Source organism: Heterodontus francisci, chromosome 13, assembly GCF_036365525.1.
Source record: "Heterodontus francisci isolate sHetFra1 chromosome 13, sHetFra1.hap1, whole genome shotgun sequence".
Taxonomy (NCBI): Eukaryota; Metazoa; Chordata; class Chondrichthyes; order Heterodontiformes; family Heterodontidae; genus Heterodontus; species Heterodontus francisci.
This window is the reverse complement of record NC_090383.1, coordinates 64,422,504-64,442,401: the sequence shown is the minus strand read 5'-3', so window position 1 is coordinate 64,442,401 and position 19,898 is coordinate 64,422,504. Positions and strand designations below refer to the sequence as shown.

The 19,898-nt window shown below is 41.8% G+C and overlaps 1 protein-coding gene across 9 annotated transcripts in view; it reads right to left on the bottom strand.

Moving 5' to 3' along the window:
• The window catches only part of LOC137376405 (girdin-like), a 413,979-nt gene that overhangs the window by 306,739 nt on the left and 87,342 nt on the right, over positions 1–19,898 (bottom strand). For all 9 annotated transcript variants that reach the window (XR_010976210.1, XR_010976209.1, XM_068044907.1 and 6 more), the window contains 2 exons: positions 19,726–19,795; positions 2,341–2,399 (listed from right to left, as the gene is read on the bottom strand). Coding sequence is in view for 7 of the 9 variants with exons in the window: in XM_068044907.1 (XP_067901008.1) it covers positions 2,341–2,399; positions 19,726–19,795 (129 nt within the window). In the remaining 2 variants the exon portion in view is untranslated. The remainder of the gene's footprint in view (positions 1–2,340; positions 2,400–19,725; positions 19,796–19,898) is intronic.

Genomic DNA, 19,898 nt, shown 5'->3' with positions numbered 1-19,898 from the left:
TAAAGGCTCATTTATTAATCCCGTCTTATTACACATAATTAGTTCTAAAATAGTCTACTCCCGGGTTGGTTCCAGACATCTTGTTCTAAGAAACTGTCCATAATACATTCTATGAATTTATCCTCCAGACTACCTGTACCAATTTGATTTGTCCAATCTGTAAGATTAAAATCGCCCATGATTATTGCAGTACTTTTCCTACAATCCCCCATTATTCCTTGATTTATATTCTGTCCTACAGGGTAGCTATTGTTAGGGGGCCGATAAACTACTCTCCCACCAGTGACTTCTTTCCTTTGCTATTTCTCATCTCCAACCCAAACGATTTCTAAATCTTGATCTTCCCAACCAAGATCATTTCTCACTGCTGTACTGATCTCATCCTTTATTAACAGAGCTACCCCATCTCCTTTTCCTTTCTTCCTATCCTTCCAAAATATCAAATACCCTTGAATATTTAGTTCCCAGCCTTGGTCACCTTGCAACCACGTTTCTGTGAAGGCTGTCATAGCATAAATAGAAATCAATGGCTATATCATCAATTCATCCTCCCTGATACGAATGCTGCATGAATTCAGATATATAGCCTCTAATTCGGTTTGTACCATTTGTCCCTACTCTGACCTTATTTGCTGGGTACTCTTATGTTTGTACGCTCTGTCCCCTTCCTGTCACACTGATCATTATTACCCCTATCACTACCCCATGCTATTGTCTCGTCCTTTTTTGTTAAGTTTCTAAAATTCCCCTCACTTGAACCCTCCCCCTACAATTTAGTTTAAAGCCCTCTCCACAGCTCTAGTTATACGATTCGCCAGGACACCTGTCATAACGCAGTTCAGGTGAAAGCCGTCCCAATAAATACAACTCCCTCTTTACCCAGTACTGGTGCCAGTGCCCCAGGAATCAAAAATCATTTCGCCCATACCAATCTTTGAGCCATTCAACTCTGATCTTATTTATCCTACTCCAATTTTCTCCTGGCTCAGGTAGTAAGCTAGAAATTATTACCTTTGTGGTTCTGCTTTTTAATTTAGCCCTTAGCTGCTCATACTCCCTCGGCAGACTCTCTTTCTTAGTCCTACCCATGTTGTTGGTACCCACATGGACCACAACAACTGGATCCTTCCCCTCCCACTCCAAGTTTCTCTCCAGCCCCGAGTAAATGTCCTTAACCCTGGTGTCCTGGCAGGCAACAGTCTTCAGGTCTCACGTTCTTGGCTGCAGAGAACAATATGTATCCCCTAAACTAAACTGTGCACCACTACTACTACATTTCTTTTTACTCCCCCCACTTGAATGGTCCCCTGCACCATGGTGATGTGATCAGTTTGCTAATCTTCCCTGCAGTCTCTGCTCGCATCCACACAAGCTGCAAGAACCTCCAAACTGCATCAGGGAGCTGTCTCAATGCACTCCCTGCTATTTTCCAGGCCCCACCACCATCACCAAGCCTGCCACCCAGGGCCAGGAAAATTCTGCCCATGGAGTTTAATGGTTAGAGCATTAAGGATGTGCACCACTGTATTCCGTTTCAGCAAGCAGTTAGAGATTGTAGTTGGGGGAACAGTTATGGAGCTTTGGGCAGGAGTTGAAGATGGCATGCTTTGATCTTCCCAATGTTCAGCTGTAGATGATTTTGGCTCATCCAAATCTTAATGTGGGACAAGCACTTTGACAATACAGATGTGATTGAAAAATCAAGGGTGTTGTCAGCATATAGACAATCAGTGACGGTGGTCCTAAGCACACATTGGGCCTTACATCAAACTTTAATGTGTTGAACTGGTGTTCTGGGCAGCACTATGCTGGTTCACATGGTGTCCGTGAGTGATAATGCTTTGGTGTTCTTAAATTTTCATTGAACACGCTGTACTAAGATACACTGAAATTATACTGGAGATGGACACAGTGAATCTCAGTAAAAAAAATCTCAAGGGTACATTTTACATGCTACATTTGCTGCAAAGGCAGCAGTCATGACCATCCACCATGATGAATGTCCACTTGTACAGTTTTTCAAGTTGCCCAAGTGGAAAAGACAAATAATTTGGCTATGCAGTTACCAACAGAAAGGTTAGCAGTGATCGAAATAAGAATGGAAAAAAATGAGATTTTATCAGGTATGGTTCTCCTTAAATATTATAATAGCAGAAAAAGTCATGTCAGGGATATTCAATATCACAATATATCCTAAAAGGGCATTGCCATTTTCAAACTTTTCATGGCAGAACAGATTACAGCACTATTGGAGGATGCCAAAAACAAAGGATATTAACTTCTAACAAATTTCAAAAAGAAACTGAAAAGCAAATGCAGGTTTAAAAAAAAATCACCAACCTGAACGGCACAGCCTAGTAGAAGTAGCAGAAGCTTCTTCATCTCTTCAATACCATGTTCTGAAATAAATCAACCATCACTGTAAACCACTAGAATTAAATTACGTAGGGTGGATTCAAATAGGTGCCTACAAACAGGTTAATTTTCTTTTTGAAAAATCTGCAGTTCTGTTAACTGCAATAGTACAATTGTCTTGAAGGAAATATGATCAAACATTAAATACTAACCTGCAGCCTGATCACAGGGTAAATGTGCAGTGAGGACATCAGTAACCAACTGGATGGATTGGCATAGCCATGATTTGACGCATGACTTAATTGCGAAAGGAAAAAAAAGCAAAAGGAAATTGCCATTTTGGCAAAACGTATTTTGAAAAACAGGAGTGTGTAGAATATGGGTGTGATTTCAGAGCAATAATCCTAGCTCAATATTCATATTACAGTTATATACAGATATTTTCATTTGAGACCTCGGGTATTACTCTTAACCTTGTCGGAATCTACTGTCTTGAAATCAATTTATTGTTTCACATGTAATATGTTGCTGGTATAACTGCATGTTCTGAACAGAAATGATCCAAATCATTTGGCATCAGGATTCCATTTGAAAGCCAAGCCATTATCTTCATGATAACAGACTCTTAACCTAAGCAGTTAACTCTTGTGCAGATTCCAAAATAAATTTTGCCTCCAGTTCAAGTTCAAAATGCTCAAATGAAACTGAAACAATAGTTAAGATGCACATTACACCATTTCACCTTTGGTTCAGTGTTTTTACTGTGATTTGATTATTGTTTTTCCCCCAATAGCACATATGCAAGGGATAAAAATGATGCAAAATGAATACAAGTGGCCCTTGATCTACATCCATGAATGAACAATGCAATTCCAATATAGGTAAACTGGTTTTCACAATGACTCTAGTCATGCACACACTGGGTATCAGTGCAAACAGCCCATCTTGGGGCATCATCCCTCTCCTCAAAAAAACACTGAACCTACCACCCCATCTCCAACCTCCCTTTTCTCTCCAAAGTCCTTGAATGCATTGTTGTCTCCCAAATTCATACCCATCCTTCCCAGGAGTCCATGTTTTGAATCCCTCTAATCAGGTTTCCACCCCTGCCACAGTACTGAAAAGTTTATCAAAATCACAAATGACATCCTATAGGACTGTGACAAAGGCAAACTACCCCTGCTCACCCTTCTCAACCTGTCTACAGCATTTGACAGAGTTGATCACACTATCCTCCTCTAATGCCTTCCATTGTCATCCAGCTGCAGGGGACTGCACTTGCATCTGGTTCTATTCTTGAATATCTAATTGTAGCCAGAGAATTGCCATCAATGGCTTCTCTTTCCATGCCCACGCAGTTACCTTTGGTGTCCTCCAAGGATCTACCCTTGGACCCCTCTTATTTATCACCTACCTGCTGCCCCTTAGCAACATCATCCGAAAACAAAACGTCAGTTTCCACACATATGCTTCTAGCTGTACCTCGCCAACACCTCTCTGGACCCCTCCACGGTCTCTAAATTATCAGATTGCTTATCCAACATCCAGTACTGGATGAGCAGCAATTTCCTTCAATTAAATATTGGGAAGACCGAAGCCATGGACTTCAGCCCAGCGACAAACTCTGCTCCCTCTCCACCAACTAGGTCCCTCTCCCTGGCATCTGACTGAAGCTGAACCAGACTTCGCAAGCTTGGTGTCATATCTGACCCCCGAGATGAGCTTTCAACCACATATCTGTGCTGTCACTAACACTGCCTATTTCCACCTCTGTAACATCATCCATCTCCACCCCGCCTCAGCTTTTCTGCTGCTGAAACACTCATTCAAGCCTTAGTTCCCTCCAGTATTGACTATTGTAATGCACTTCTGACTGGCCACCCATATCCTACCTTCCGTAAACTTAAGATCATCCAAAAGACTGTGACCTGTGACTTAACATGCGCCAAATGCCATTCATCCATCTCCCCTGTGCTCACTGATCTACACTGGCTCCTAGTTAAACACCACCTCAATTTTAAAATTCACATCCTTCTTTTCAAATGCCTTCATGGCTTTGCCCCTCCCCATCTCTGTACCTCCTCCAGCCCTACAACCCTCCGAAATAACTGCACTCCTCTGATTCCAGCATCCCCGATTTTAATCATTCCACCATTGGTTGCTGTGCCTTCAGCTGCCTAGGCTCTAAGCTTTGGATTCCCTCCTTAAACCTCCACACCTCTCTGCTTTCCTTACTCCTTTAAGGCACTCAAAACTACTTCTTCACCAAGCTATTGGTTAACTGCCCTAATATCTCATGTGGCTTGGTGTGAATATTTTGTTTTATAATAAAAACGAAGTGCTGGCAATACTCAGCAGGTCAGGCAGCAACTGTGGAGAGAAGCAGAGTTAATGTTTCTGATGTGACCTTTCTTCAGAACTGATGAAACATGTATTTTAGAGGGTAGGCTAGAAGAGGGATTTTCATGGATTGAATTACCGAGCACAATAAAGGAACTATGGCTGGGGAGTAGGATGGCACAACAGCCAGTTCGCTGGAGGAAGAGATTGCATACTAGCCGTACTGCAGAGGATTCAAACTACCATAGGATTTCAAGGGCCCAGACTACTATACAAGGTCCATGGGCATACATCAGGAAATACAAAGTACACTGAGCTACCCACCAGTGAGTGCAAAGACCCGGACTTCATACAGAGCATGGAGAATAGTCAGCTCCGTGAACATGGCAGTGTAGCCTATCAGGCCTCTGATGAGAGCTGACAGTTTCCATGGCAGCTCACACTGCTGCCACCTTGGGTCTGGGTGTTGGGGTTTTTCAGAGCACCTAGAATGCTGAGGCACAGCACCAGGAGAGTGGAGCTGGCACCATGTGACAGACACCTGATGTACTCCCATGGACATCCACTCCTCCAGTGTCCTGGTCAATATCAAACAGCCAGCTGGGACAGACTGTCCTGATCCACGGTGAGATGCTGCAGCCAGGCCCTCAGTGCTTAGAGCTGCTGGAGGTAGCCCACGAAGGCCATCCGAAGTGTCCTCCACAGAAGCTCGGCAGCTTTCCACCATCCAAGTTGTAGCCATTGGAGAACCACATCATCAAAGCATTAGGACAAAAGACAGGCACTAGGGATTTGCAGAACAGTGGTTCTTAATTCTACAAGTTAACTATTCTTCAGTTGCAAAGAGTTCTTGCAGTAAACTTTTCTGGATTTGTTGCTGGTGTTAATATTTGTCATCAAGTAAAAGCAACATTCAAGAGGCTGGACTGCAAATGGGCATTCAGATTGTGGTTGTGAGGATGGTGGTAAGGGATGTTGGCGTATTAGAGACAGGACAATGGTTCAGGGTAAATTGATTAGATTCCCTTAGAATCAAGGAACTGTATGTTAATCAAGGGATATTGGGATCAGGCAGGAAAGTGGAGTGAGGACAAAGATCAGCCTTGGAGTAGGCTCAAGGAGCGGTATGGCCTACTCCTGCTTCTATTCAAGTGCTTATGATTTGCTTTTAAATCAGTTTCTCTCAACCCTTTGGCAAATTAGGGGGAACTGTTGGGCAAAACTGCACCTCCTCCATTTCTTCATACACAAGTATGAGACGTGGTCCCTCTATACAGCACAGCTCTCCTCCTCCACAATAACTTTAGAAACATAGTAAAGGGTGCACTGCAGAGCTCCTTTAGAATGTTCCAGGCAGCAGAAACATTGCGAAGACTATCGGCATGCAGATTTCTGGTGGAGACATGACTCTCATTGTAGCCTGAAGTGTCTCTACCAACGTTCCTGACCGGAATCATGAGCCATGCCAGGAGGGGCCAAGTAGTTTGCCTCTAACTCAACTGCCTGGTTGGAATAATGATGGGACAGAAGGCTGATGGCTGATGAATGAATAATGGCTGCTGCCAGGAAAATCAATCACAGATCTACATTGTGTGCTGCTGTGGTTGGAAACAAGCTGGATGTTGAGGAAGTGGCATCCCTTTCTGTTGAAGATGGGGAGCATGCAGGCCAAAATGAGTATAGTCTCTGGCCCCTTGGGAAGCCTGCAATTTAAGCAAAGCCCAGAGTGCTCTCATCCTGTTTTGCTTGTCTATTGGTCGAAGGAGAAGTACATGTTGCTCCTGGAGTAGAGGGCCTTTGTCACCTCCCTGAAGCAACAATAAACAGCAAGTTGTCACTGATGACAACTGCTGCAACCTGGAACACCCTCGTGTTGTAAAAACAAATAATCTAGACTGCCCCCGCCCTCATCTGGAGTTCCAGCTGTGGCTACAGCAGGTAACAGATCTGTTACAGCTCTCTCGGTGAAATGCCTCACATATTTGTTTGGTCAGGTTGAGGAATGAAAGGTATCCCCTGAAGAACTGTTGTGGGTAGGGTTGCCTGTGCAGTGCCCTTCTCCTCCATCTTCTCCCAGTTGCTCCTGTTCTGTGCTGTCTTTAGTCCTTCCCTTCCTCCTTGAGCCCCAGAAAGCAGACCCAACAGATTATCCATAAGGGAAATAAAATATCTGCAAGCAATTCAGCACCAAGAAAAAGGTGCTTCCAGAACTGACAGTTGTGAAACGGAGCAAAAAAGTCAAGCAGGATAACGTTTGGGAGAAAGGTTTGGCTGCTTGGCATGACAGTGGGCAGGTGCCAGAAGTAAAATGCAGGGAGAAATTACTGGTTGTTGAGATAGAAGGCAGGAATGGTGACAGATGACACAAGGGGCAAGGGCACTTGGGGAGTAAGAAGGGAGTGTGGGGTCCCCAACATCAGGAACCCAGTGCTAAACTGAGGAGTGCAAGACTACCTGTCCTGTTTCAGACTCCTGTCAGCCCCTTGTCTGTCGAAATAGAACTTTTCTGGGGGGGGGAAGGGGGTGGTAGAAGTGGGGTCTTAATTCTAACCCACTTACACCTAAAATTGGGGCTGTATCAGAAGCAAAATTCAGACAACAAAACTGTCAACTTGGCACTGGTAGTCTGCCCAACCTCATTTTTAGTGAACCTTCATTTAGTTGGCCACAGCTCCTGCCTGAAACAGGAGGGGGAATAATGCAGACATGTAAATCAGTGTCAAGTAACTTTGTCAAGACCACTGACACCATTTGTATCTCTGCAGGCATAACCACCAGCAGTTTCTCATCCCATCCATAAACCATGGGTAGTGCAAGTCAGATGGTAGCCAATTCAAGCCAAATTTGAAGGAATCCATAGCTGCTCTCAGGCAATCGCTGGTTAGGCTACTCAAGACCTGGTACATGCTCTGCCCATTTATACCTGAATTTTGCATTGGGGTCCTACTAACGGTGTAGAACCCCGATTTGCATAGTAAAACAGAGTCTTATACCTGTTTCAAACAGTCAAGCTGTTTGTCCATTTACAGGCCTGCCCGAATATAGCATTAGCCAGACCTTAGATCAATGGGGTGGCCAAGGTGCAGATGTTCCCTGGCAGACAGGGCAATGGATCCATCAATTGCTGGTTCAGAGAAAGCCATTTTTCTTGAAAGGTTGGGTCCCTGCTGTCTGTATCTCTGTCCGCTTTGAGAGAGCTAAGATGCAAGCTTGCCCTCTGGTGAGTTGTCTACTAGGTTATCCTTTCTATCTGCATTTGCTGTTGCTCACTTGTGCTTGGCAAATCACCCAGCACAGACCCCACTAGTTCACCATCTGTACCAATACTGCACCACCAGCAAGACTGCTCACCCTGTTTAAGGTTGCCTTTAAATAGCAGTTGGCCCACCTGATTTCCTGCACTCCCAATTGATGCGCTGCCTATAAAGAGTACAATTAAACTAGCAAATTGTCGATTACATTTAAATGAGGCCTGACCATGAAAATTGTCCAGGCCTATTGCATCAAACGGGTGGAAAAGGCACTTGCCCCATTATCTGCCTGATCTACACCAGACATGAAAATCAACCCCTTGTAATACTTTGGTATAAAGACAATTTCAACAGTTCAAGCGTTCATGCAAAAAACACAAAGAAATAGATCCTGAAAGCAATAGAGCAGAGACAGAAAATAAAAATAAAATTTTATTTCGTGCTCTAGTTCTCAGATATGCTGTTTTAAAACTATAAAAAGAAATGTAGATATAAAACAATAACTTATGCATATAAACTGAAGATACAAGCAGTTTGAAAAGGTGATGGTCAGATTAAACAGGAATACATTACTTAACTCCTGGTTTGAATAATTATAAAATATAATCATTGAGAGTATAAAAAAAAGAAAGGGGGAGCAGGAGAGAAATTGCAACCTCTATTCTCACTTGTAACTTACTGATTTTATACTCAATTCTGCAATCACATTTCAAATTCACATTATTCAAATCATTCCTTGTTGTAAAAATCTGAATCATATCCCTTAACTTTTTTCTTCCAATGAAAACAATTTTAAAAATAATTTCCTCTAGTAAGTTGCTCGTCATAAATTTTCCACCTTCAACTTGGAAATTTAGTGCACAGACAATGCTGGTCATCTCTGCATTTCTGACTTAACTAGCCAGCAGAAGGCACAGCTTTCAAGGATGAAACTGTATATGCAAGTCAGTTTGTACCTCCCATGACTGAAAGCATTTTACTTCTATGCACTTTTCCATCTTATTTGAATAAAATCAATTAAACTCACACACGACCAGCAAGGTCAGATGGCTGCCAGCTAGCTATATGATTCTAATGCGCAATGCTCAGACAGAGTCAAGCATTTAACCAACTGAGATAGGGATCTAATGCTCTAAAAATATTGACACCAGTTAGTATCTTGATTTTGTCAAGAAAACCTGTTATACCAAATAAGAAATTTTAATTCATCGGTTGGAAACTTACATTAAACTTGAAAAAATCCGAGCTAACTTTTAAAAAAGACAGCCAAGATGACCACCGCAAATTGCATCTCAAACAGCTTGCATATTCCAAGGCATCCAAGAGGAGACATGTCTGATGAGCCTGCACCCATAACAATGGCTTGCTCTATTGATTGAACTACCTGAGATTGATTTCAGGAGCACGACATGCAAAGCCATCTCGGAACATTAACATTGAAAGGCAAATCCCTCTAACTGTAAATATTGGCATCCTGAGGTCCGAGGGATTGACATTCCTAAATGTGAATCTCATTAGAAGGTAGCAGAGCGTACATGAGGCAGTACTGTGACTGTCCATCTCTGTGAAAGTAGCGAGTTTCCCTTAGACAAAGCAGACAAGCCAGTGACTCAGACTGTGCAGAAGCAAAAGGGCTGATGCTCTCTCTCTCTCTCTCCAAAAGACCTGGTGGGGCATGCTAATCCTAGCTGCAGTTGCTAGATCCAAGACAAAGACACCAGGGGAAGAAAGCCACCTACAAGTCAACCTCCAAGGAAACCCTGAGCCAGGTGGGTCAGCCACAAAGTGCACGTCTACCAACCAAAGATTTCAAGAACACAATTTCAGCTGGAAGAAAACGGAATCACCTAACTCCACAGACTGCATATTAATTTCTATTTGTTCTGGACTCTAATCCAACCATAAATAAACTCCTCACTCTTTAATCTATTGTGTATTTGTTATTCTCATGTGAGTGCACGTGAATGTGTACCTTATTTATTTTATTTAGATCCAGTTTAGATTGTTAAGTATAATAAACACATCTCTTTCTTGTTTAAACTCAAGAAAACCTGTCCGATTGGTTCTTTTACGATCACAACAAAAGGTAAAAAGTAAAACACTCACTGAAATGGTGAGCACATCCACTGTTTTAGAAAGGAATAAACCCTATTGTGGTCAAAAAGGACGGACATGAGGGGAGCTTGTGACCCCTCCTCACCTGGCTGTAACAATTTGTTAACCAACTTTGGTACATCTATCAACTGCTACTAGCTTCCATGAATCTCAGGTGGTACCTTATGCTGCCCCCAGCAAAATTTTAATTACCAAAAACACAAAAAATGTTGAATGGTAGCAATCCATAATTTTTCCTTGGAAAATACTCTCCATTCTGCAAACATACATTATTGCCTCTAAAGACACTTATTGTACTTTTACTTACCTACTTCATGACAATAATTTTGCCTTACACTCATGGAAAAAAGACCACTATATCTTTGAGCCAAAAATCCTCAATCCTATGCATGCAGTGAGTGGGACGGTTATGAAAGTTCCTCCATGTTTTAATATTTTTTGATGACTTGTGTTTTCGAATTGTGGAGATGGATTCATTTGAGACTGGAGGGGTTCCATGGATGTGTTGTTTTTAAAAAGGGTCACTGGAAGGACTCTGTTTAAAAACAATATTTACTGGATGTCACATGTCTTCAGCTAAGGGAACAAGTGCCTTCTGACTATGGGAAGCTGTTAGAAGAGAAGTGACATGTCAAGATTTGTGGTGTTCAAGAGTGGATTTCATTTTTGAATACTGTTTTGAGTCAGTTTGGAGGTCAGCCTGCTAAATGAGAAGACCAGTTCATCTTTTCTCCACCACTGAGAAACCCTGAGACTCAAGAGTAATAAATAGAGAAACAGAACAGGATTTCTGCTGAGAAGCTTCTGGAAAACTTCCTCACGACATCTCCTGAAAAGATCCCAGTCACCCGTCTACCTATACCCGGACGCCAGAGTGTATGCCATCTGGAAAATAACATATCTTATCCTTTTTCTTCAAGAATTAACAAGTACTTTGGCCAAAGCATCTTGATATTTTCCTTTAACCTGTGTGTGTGTTTTGAGTATTTAGAAGGGAATATATATATTTACTGTCATATTTCAAACTGTGTTAAAGCTTTGCATATTTATTGACTAAGTCTTGTTTTATAATAAGTTAATACTTTTGTTCTTCATTAAAGAAACCTGGTTGGTGGATTTTATTCTGAAACTAAAATAGAGTATACAATTGGCCGCATCGGTAACTGGATACACATTTAAATATATGTTATGACCTGTGGAGAAGCGGAACTAGAGAAAGACAGTGCACTCCTCTCGCCTTGGTTGTACCATACAATTGGAGGCTTTGTGTGAGATAACCCAAAGCCGATGACTTGCAACTGTAAATAGGTTAACAATAATTGAAGAGGGGAAAATGAAAACACCAGGTTTCTTGTGCATTGAAGTCAATACCAGAATGGCTTTGTCAATTGCTACGACCTTTCTGGGGAGGGAGGAGTTATCCCGGAGTGATTTGAAAATCTTAACCATGGCTAGACTAAAGGAATTGACAAAGTTGGAGTTAGAGTTAAAACCAGGAGCTAAGAAAGCAGACATAATTGAAATAATAGCACAGCATTTGAAATTGGAAGAGAAAGGCAATCCAGATGATAATTCAGTTGAAATAGCTAAGATTCAGTTACAGATGAAGCAGCTTGAGAAGGAAAGAGAATTGAAAACGGAAAAAAACTTAGCTTGAACCGGAAAAAGAAATGGAAAAAACTTGAACTACAATTTCAAAAGGAAAAAAAAAAGACAGGAGAGCGAAGCGGGACCAAAGGGTCAACCTTAATACATTCAGCATTAGAATGCATTAATAATCTTAGAAGAAGCACTGTAGTTGTGAGAGACCCTTTGGCCTGATGAGATACTTGACCACTATTCTGGGATTGTACAAATCAGGACTTAACTGCCGCAAACAGCCAGTGTAAACATGCTTTCCTTGCTTCACCAAGAGATGAAGGGAAATTAGAGACGTGACAGGCAACAATAAACCATGGGAACTAGCAGTGTCAAGGTTAGGGGCTGAGCTATGGGAAACATTTGTTGTAGCCATACAATCCAGTTCATTTGACAAGACGTAAACCTGGTATGCGTTGGGGGTAATGTGATCAATCAGTAATGACTACTGTATCCTTTAATGTGTGCTGTAAACTATCATTGACAGGCTCTCAGGGGTTAGCTAAAATCTTCTCCCTTACATTTGCTTGAAATTATTTATTTACTTTAATCCTGGAGACTCAAGAGTGATTAGATTTTTCCACGAAAGAAAAAGAGAAAAAATGAAGGGTATTAAAATTAAAAAAGCTAGAACCAAAAAAATAACAGGGTGGCCTTGACCTCAATGAAAATTCTGATGAGGAAAGAACTGACTCCAACCCAGCTCTCAGTGGAGAGCTGTTTAAATTTGTGCAAGCTCTCCCGAAGTTTGAGGAAAGAGACGTAGAGGCATTTTTCATTTCTTTTGAAAAGAAAGCCAGACAGATGAAGTGGCCGAAGGAAAGCCGGAAACTGCTCATGCAAAGCAGGTTGATTGGCAGAGCTCATGAAGTTTATGCCATGCTTCTGAGGCAGCTTCTGCAGATTATGAAATGCCAAAAAAGGCTATTTTCACTGCTCATGACTTGGTCCCTGAAGCTTATAGGCGGAAATTTCGGAACCTCCGTAAACAGCCAAGACAGACTTATATAGAATTTAAGAGGGCAAAGCAAATTAGCTTTGATGGTTGGATGTGGGAACTAAAGGAAGAAGCCACGTTTGGGACACTTAGGGAAGTAATTCTCGTGCAGGAAATTAAAAATTCATTCCCTCCATTAATAAGAACCCACAGAGAACCAGAAGGTTTCAACTGCCAATGAGGCAGTTGAAATCATTGATGATTACGAGCTTGTTTACAAGGACAAATCCTTTTTCCGTCAGCCCCATAAACCCAAGGAGGATAAAATGTGGAAGGGTGAAAGGAAGGCAAGTAGCCGGGGACAAGAAAGGACAGCTGGGAACGCCCCAGGATCTCTTCCTCAGGTCAGAAATGATGCAGAGGGTGGAAGTGAGGTCCGAGAGCCTAACTGTTTCCATTACCACAAGGTGGGACACCTTCGTGCAGAATGCTGGAAGTTGCAGGGTAAACCCATGGGACTTATTGGGGTAGACAAGGCCGATGCAGAGAAAGGGGCCCTGACAGAGTATGACAGAGCAGGTTGTAGCTCTGACTGCAGCTGTAAGGCCAAGTACAAAAACCGCTGAGAGTGTGAGGGTCATGAGTAAGATACCTGAGAGTTGTAGGGAATTCCTGTCAAAAGGAAAAGTAACTCCTTATCCCTCAATGAGACAGGTAAACCTATAATTATACTTAGGGATACAGAAGTCACCCAAACTCTTTTGCTGGGGAAGGGCATAACTTTTCCACCGAGAGCACACTGAATGCCAAGGTTTTAGTGAATGGTATCGGCAGCGAGTATATATCCATACCTTTGTATCGGGTGCACCTGGAGTGTGACCTAATGTCTGGATTGGTAACTGTAGGAGTTGTCCACAGTTTGCCTGCAGCTGGAGTTGACCTATGCCTGGGAAATGATTTGGATGGACCGAAGGTAGTAGCTTCTTCAGTAGTCATGGAAAGACTAAGTGAAGTCAGAGACAGAGCACTTGCAGGAAAAAGGTTCCAGGAATTTTTCCTTCATGTGTGGTGACCCGAGCAATGGCATAAAAAAAGTTCCATTGTCAAAGGTAAAATTGGCACCACAGACAGATAGCCGAATATCTGAAACTTTCTTTGGGGATTTGGACAATCCAAAAGAAATGTTCAGTAAGTCTTCTCTGATCAAGGTTCAGCAAGCTGATCCAGAGTTAAGTAAAGTGGCACAATCGGCTCTAACTGAAGCCGAAGCAGAGAGTTCCAGAAGCCTACTATATTAAAAATGGGATTCTGATGAGGAAGCGCAGACCTCCTCACAGACCTATGAACGACGAATGGATGGTTGTTCACCAGATAGTGGTACTGCCCAAGTATCGCCAGGAAATATTAAGGATAGCCCATGAAATTCCTATGGCGGGAGATGTGGGGATCCAGAAGACCCAATCATGTATAAGTTGACATTTTTACTGGCCAGGTCTTTTCAAGGACATGGTGCAGTTTTGTAAAATGTGCCATACATGCCAGACTGCATGAAAACCACAACCTGCCATAAAACGGACACCTCTAATTCCCATACCAGTTGTTGGGGAACCATTTAGTAGGGTGTTGGTAGAATGTGTGGGACCTTTACTGAAAGCAAAAGCAGGACATCAATAGATACTCACTATCATGGATATGGCTACTTGGTTCCCCGAGGCCATTCGCTTGAGAACAATTTCTGCTAAGGTAGTGGTAGAAAAGTTAACCCACTTCTTCACTAGATATGAATTACCGATTGAGATCCAATCGGATCAAGGTTCCAATTTTATGTCTAAAATTTTTCAGGAAGTTATAAATAATCTGGATATAACAGATAAAGTCTTCAGCCTGCTACCTACAAACACAAAGGGGTTTTAGAACGTTACCATCAGACCCTCAAAACGATGATCAGAGCAGACTGTCATGAATATCCCCATTAAATTAATCAAAAGAAAAGTTTTCAGAACAGTGGGATGAATCTTCCGTGTTAGATTAAGTATCCGTGTTCCCAGAACAACTCACGAGAGCCTGCAAAGTGGCTCAGGAACACCTGAAAGCTTCCCAAACACCAAGAGGAATTGGGCAGACAGGCATGCCAAGACCCGAACATTTCAATCGGGGAATGAGGTATTACTGTCATTACAGGGTGAACTGCTGAAATCACGGTTCAGTGGACCGCAAAAACAGTAGTTAAAAGGATTGGTAAAGTAAATTATTTAATCGACACCCTAGATCGCCAGAAAAAGAATTGGCTGTGTCATATCAATATGTTGAAACAATATCACCGCCGGGAAGTAGAAACAAGCACAGATATGTCAGGTAGTAAGGACAGTGAAGGATAAAAGGGATAGTGAGGATGAGGCAGAAGGAGGCCTAGGCAATTCTCAAATTGAACCTCCTGCTATCCGGTTAGCTAATACTGAATTGTTAGGGAGACTAAACACTATGCTTTCATATTTAGATGCAGAACGAGAAGACCCAACAAGATTACTCTCGGCATTTAAAGAAGTCTGTAGGGACAAACCAGGATGTACAACCTTAGCCATACATGATGTGGATGTAGGAAAATTCTCTCCTATAAAACAGCATCCTTATTGCTCAAGTCCAGGGAAACAGGCCCAGGTGAAAGCAGAAATCCAATACATGTTGGAAAATCACTTAATTAAACCCAAAGCAGCTGGAGCTCCCCAGTGGTGTTAGTGCCTAAACCCCTGATGGTTCAACCAGATTTTGCATAGACTACAGAAAGGCTAATGCAGTAACAAAGGCGGACTCTTACCCAATCCCTCGCTTCGAAGACTGTATTGACAGAGTTAGCACTGCCACATTCCTTACCAAAATAGACTTGTTAAAGGGATACTAGCAACTTCTGTTAGCACCCCGAGCAGAATTAATATCGGCCTTTGCCACACCAGATGGTCTGTTCCAATGCCGAGTGATGCCATTTGGGCTAAAAAATGCCCCAGCAACTTTTCAGAGACTAATGAACCAAGTGGTAGCCAGTGTTCCTAACTGTGTGGTTTACCTCGCTGTGCTGGTATAGAGTGAAACTTGGAAGGACCACTTGGAACTAAAAGCTCTGTTTAGAAAATTACAGTCGGTTGATTTGGTGATAAAGCTTGCCAAAAGTGAAATTGCAAAAGCACGGGTAACCTACCTAGGGCATATAACAGGACAAGGACAAATGTTGCCAAGAACAGCAAAAGTACAAGCATTGATGGAGTTCCCTGTCCCCAAGACTAAACAAGAAATTCCGAGGTTTTTGGGAATGTCTGGTTTCTACTGCAAGTTTGTACCCAATTTTAGTACTATCGCTGCTCCATTAACAGATTTGTTACAAGAAAAGCCAGGACAGTGTGGTCAGCAGAGTGCCAAGTATTTTTTGGAGGGACTGAAAGCCATTTTGATCAATGAACCAGTATAGGCTGCCCTAAATTTCACTAAGCCCTTCAAGGTAGCAATTGATGCTAATGACCTGGGGGTCAGTGTATTCCTGTTACAAAATGATGAATCGGATATAGAAAGGCCAATGGGATACTTTTCCAAAAAGCTAAATTGACACCAAAAGAGTTACTCAACAGTGAAAAAAGAAACCCTGGGCTTATCACTAGCTCTTAAGCATTTTGAAGTCTATTTCCACACAACTACAGAGATACACTGGTATATACTGATCATAATCCCCTAGCCTTTGCACAAAAATTCAAAAACCAGAATGCCAGATTATTGCAATGGAGTTTACTATTGCAGCCCTAGCACTTAAAGATGATCCACATTGCGGGGATAAACAATTAAAAGGCCTGCTCGGGTCTGCAAAAAAAAAACCTGACCTGAGCCCAATAGAACCCCATCCGACCCGAGCCCGACCCTGCCAGAGTCCTTCCATTTTTTCCCGCGCCCAACCCAACCATCAGTTAACTTACCTTCCATTTTTCACTTTGTTGCCGATCTGCACAAGCTTAAAATAACTAACAAAATCACCTTTCTAATCAAAAAATTGCATTAACAGTGGAGCCACTTACCTGTGATTGTGTGTCCGACCTGACCCTGAATGCCAGACCCGGAAATGCAACCTGACCCATGCCATTGGGTTCAGTCGTGTTTGGGTAGGGTAGCAGGCCTTTATAAACAATGCAATTGCTGATGCTTTGTCTAGAATTAAACTTTGCTTTGAGTTATTAGAGTACAAAGATGGTACAAAGCAGAACTGTATTAGTTACAGGTAAAGAGTGAATTAGAATGAATGTGTAAATGTATTTTAATATTATTCATCTTCTGTTTTTAACCACACTTTGTAATGAAACGCATTTAAAAATGGCATTTCATTCCTCCAAGGATGGAGGGATTATGAAAGTGCTTCCATATTTTAATATTTTTGACAACTTGTGTTTTCAAATTGTGGAAATGGATTCCTCGGAGACTGAAGGGATTCCATGCATGTCTTTTTTGTTTTAAAAAGGGTCACTGGAAGGACTCTGTTTAAAAACATTTACTGGATGCCACATATCTTCAGCTAAGGGAACAACAGGTGCCTTCTGACTATGGGAGTTGTTTACAAGAGAAGTGAAATGTCAAGATTTATGGTGCTCATGAGTGGGTTTCATTTTTAAATACTATTTTGAGTCAATTTGGAGGTCAACCTGCCACAAGAGAAGACAGGTTCATCTTTTCTCCACCTCCTGGAGAAACCCTGAGACTCAAGTCTAAGACTTGAGGCAGCACAGTGGTTAACACCGCAGCCTCAAAGCTCCAGCGACCCGGGTTCAGTTCTGGGTACTGCCTGTGTGGAGTTTGCAAGTTCTCCGTGACCACGTGGGTTTCCGCTGGGTGCTCCAGTTTCCTCCCACCGCCAAAGACTTGCAGGTTGATAGGTAAATTGGCCATTGTAAATTGCCCCTAATGTAGGTAGGAGAATGGTAGGGAATATGGGATTAATGTAGGAGGGGATGTGGTAGGGAATATGGGATTAATGTAGGATTAGTATAAATGGGTGGTTGATGGTCGGCACAGACTCAGTGGGCCGGAGGGCCTGCTTCAGTGCTGTATCTCTCTATGACTATGAAATAGAGAACCCAAAGCAGCATTTCTGCTGAGAAGCTTCTGGAAGACTTCCTCTCGACATCTCCTGAACGAACTGCTTCTGAAAAGATCCCAGTGACCCGTCTCCGCGTACTTGGACACCAGACTGTATGCCATTTGGAACATATCTTATCCTTTTTCTTCAAGAATTAACAAGTACTTTAGCCAAAGCATCTTTATTTTTTACTTTAACCTGCGTGTGTTGGGTATTTCGAAGGGAATACATATAATTACTGTCACATTTCAAATTGTGTTAAAGCTCTGCATCTTTATTGACTAAGTCTTGTTTTATAACAATTAACACTTTTGTTCTTTATTAAAGAAACTCGGTTGGTGGATTTTCTGAAACTAAAATAGACAAGAGTATATAATTGGCCATATTGGTAACTGGGTACACATTTAAATATATGCTGTGACCTGTGGAGAAGTGGAACTGGAGAAAGATAATGCACTCCTCCCACCTAGGTCATAACAGGGACAACATGGGATCAGCAATGACCCTTTAGGAGGGCCAGTTATTAGTGCAGATGGGAGCAGGAAGTTGCAGTGGGACACTGACAGATGAACTGAGTGGGCAAAAGTACAGCAGATGGAGTTTAATGTGGGCAAGTGAGGCCATTCACTTTGGACTCAAGAAAGATAAGCTAATATTTTCTAAATGGTGAGAAACTAGGAACTATAGAGAACCAAGGAGTTTTGAGAGTTTAAGTATGCAAATCATTTAAAGTTAATAGAGAGGGGCAAAAAGCAATCAAAAAGGGCTATTGGATCATTGGCCTTTATCTGAAGAGGGCTAGATTCCAAAGGAGAGGACGTTATGCTTCAGTTACATACAGCCTTTGTCAGACCACATGTGGAGTACTGCATTTGGGCACCGTACCTTAGTAAGGATATAGTGACCTTGGATGTGGTTCAGTAGATTCACCAGAATAATGCCAAGATTTTTCACGCAAAGAGTAGTAGAAATCTGGAATTATCTCCCCCCAAAAAAACTGTGGGATCTGGCACAATTGGAGTTTTCAAGCCTGGTATCTATAGATTTTTGTTAGGTAAGGGTATCAAGGGATACAGAGCTAAATCAGGTAAATGGAGTTGAGGTATAAGTCCGTGATGAACTAACTGAATGGCAGAGCAGGCTCGAGGGGCTGAATAGCCTACTTCTGTTGCTACATTCTTAATTATGGCACATAATGCAAAGATCATATGAGATACTCACCATGTTCTCCTGACTCCTTCTAAAGGCATATAGCAGACGCCAAATGTGAGATTAAAACTAGTTTATTTACTTAAAAGGGAGAATACTACATTACAATGAAAACAGCAAGATGCAGATTACATTACTTAGACTACAAAGTTCAACTAAGTTCATATGTTTAGAAATGCTCTTTGAAAATATGTCTACATAATTCGATGACTAACAGGAGTTTTGCATCAATGTCTTTTGCATACCTTCATAATGCAATATTATATTTTGGTGACGACATGACCATAGACTCCACGCATAATTGAATCTAACAAATTAAACCTGTCCTTATGCCACAGGAATCATTTAATGTTACAGGCATGCCTTGTAAATCCGCAACTAGCCTGAGAGCACAAAAGAACTCACCTTGTGGGGAAAGGAGTTGGTCATGATGCTAATTGGATTCTTGCAAAAATTCTCTTCATTGATTCAGCCAGATTAATTTTATCTGTTCGACTGAGTGTTAATGTGTTAATATTTCAAACAGTCAAAAAGTCATCAAGCAACTCTAGACTGAAAATTTGAGCAGAAATGTTAATTTACATGAAGAAAATGCATCCAGGACAGACATCTGATTTCCAGTTGTTTCTGCAACTAGTTGCACATATTGATATTTGCCACAAAAATTATGGGCTCTGTTCAGATTTACTGCTGGCTGAAATAAATTTTTAAATCACATTTACTTTGTCATATATCACATGAATGCAATATAAATATTTAACTGAAGAATCTACCTGTTTGAGGTGTTCGGCCCAGGACAAGGACATTTGGAAGAGACATCATAATTAGCTGTTGTAGTGTCTCCTGTGGGTTTTAAGAAAAGTTTTAATCCATATCATATATTAAGTAAACTGGAACACAATAAAAAAAAAACTATTAGGAGTCCCTTGTATCATGTTTTTCCAAA